The sequence below is a fragment of the Pseudorasbora parva genome, chromosome 5, assembly GCF_024679245.1.
Source record: "Pseudorasbora parva isolate DD20220531a chromosome 5, ASM2467924v1, whole genome shotgun sequence".
Classification (NCBI taxonomy): domain Eukaryota; kingdom Metazoa; phylum Chordata; class Actinopteri; order Cypriniformes; family Gobionidae; genus Pseudorasbora; species Pseudorasbora parva.
The window spans coordinates 44328647-44330386 of NC_090176.1; the positions used below are offsets into that span (position 1 = coordinate 44328647).

At 38.4% G+C, this 1740-nt stretch overlaps 1 protein-coding gene across 10 annotated transcripts in view; it reads right to left on the minus strand.

Annotated features, from left to right (window-relative positions):
- nckap1 (NCK-associated protein 1) overlaps positions 1-1106 on the minus strand; it is a 56930-nt gene extending 55824 nt beyond the window's left edge. For all 10 annotated transcript variants that reach the window (XM_067444460.1, XM_067444455.1, XM_067444459.1 and 7 more), the window contains exon 1: positions 801-1106. In XM_067444460.1, coding sequence (XP_067300561.1) covers positions 801-908 — 108 coding nt within the window. In that variant the 5' untranslated portion in view covers positions 909-1106. The remainder of the gene's footprint in view (positions 1-800) is intronic.
- Positions 1107-1740: the final 634 nt, after the last annotated feature.

The following is a 1740-nucleotide window of genomic DNA, read 5'->3' on the forward strand; positions in this document are numbered from 1 at the left end:
AAACTACTTTTACAATTAAATTCACCTTTCAATAACAAAGGGAAATTATAAAAGAACAATGCTGCAGGGACGCAAGTGTCAAACCACTACTACTACTTCAGTACAGATCTAACATCTGTCAAACATGCTCTGGACTTCAGGCATGACAGCTGAACGAGTGAAAGGTCTTGGTGTGATGATTTCAACGCACCCACTCAGATATTAAACTGAAAGATTCAGTTTGACCAAGACTGTCAAGCTGCTACCAACTACCCACAATTCGATCTTTGTAGAAACTCCAGCTTTCAGGGCTGAGATGTCGGGATTGGATTATCCTCTTCTATAGCTAGATGGGTCATTATCAGTGCTTTAAAAGCTGGGTCACGGAGAGGTTCTAGTCTGGACAGTGAACACAGAATGTTCGCAGGCCCTCTCAATCACAGCTTTGTGCACTTGACCCTGAATAGACAGAGCCAGTATAAAGATGCATGATATCTGCTCTAGGGTCGTAGGGATGTTAAAACTAGGACAGCCATCCTCATCCGAATCTCACCATTATAATTCACCGTTATTTTTATAGGTTAGATCGACCCCTGGAAAGTCACTAACCTGTACTAAATCTCAATCTAAATCTCAAATGAGACATTAATGCACTATTCAACGCAAACATTGATTTATGACTGTGATCGCGCACACACGCACGCATTCACTCAATCAGGGCCTGGCCTCATCAACCCCGTGTGTGTGTGTGTACGTGTGTGTATTTGTATGCGTTTACTGCAGTCCTCTGATACACACATGCATGAAGCGCTTATTCTCACCTTCTTAATGTTATAGATGCGCGTGAGCATCCCGATGCCGCGGTCATTGAGGATCGTCAGTTTCTCCGCCAGCTTCTGCTGGCTCGGCTGCAGTGCGCTCCGAGACATGGCTCAAACGACCGTTAAAACGAGCTAAATCACAACCCAACGGATTCCTCTTGTAGTGTTAAAGGGTAAGGTGCCAAAACGAGTTGGTTTTTAGTGTTAAAATTCGCCCATATTACGGGCTTCAGGCGCGTCGTCGGGGATGTATTTTTTTTCTAGGTGTTGCCCTGACGGCCAGAACGAGGCTGCTTCCGGCAACGACGTCACTGTATCATGTGACCAGAGCGCTCCGCAGGACCTCCGCCCCCATCATGCTGATTTTAGTGGCTTAGTTCAAAAGATGTAGTTACTGTCTACATTATTTTCGTGAACTTTATAGTTTTAAGCTTATGATTTATTTGGTACATTTCATACACATAAATGCAAATATTAAATGTCCCACTATATATATATATATATATATATATATATATATATATATATATATATATATATATATATATATATATATATATATATATATATATATATATATATATATATATATATACACACACACACACACATACATAGAGAGGCGTGGCCATTTTTTTTTTTTTTTTTTGGACCGATATGGTTTATTTATCACATCTCTTGCTTTTAATTTGTAAGATATCAAATACACTGCTGAACAATAACCTCTAATATCTATAATATTTTTCTCCTATAGTTTATGCCAATTTTATGATTGGTTTACTACAAACACTTTTGTGCATTAAGTCTCCACAGATTTTATGCAAAGTAAAAAAATATAAATTGTGATTTAAACCAGCTGTTCTCTATGTGAAGATATAGTAAAGTGTAATTTATTCCTGTGATTAAAGCTGAATTTATCATCATTACTCCAGTCTTCAGT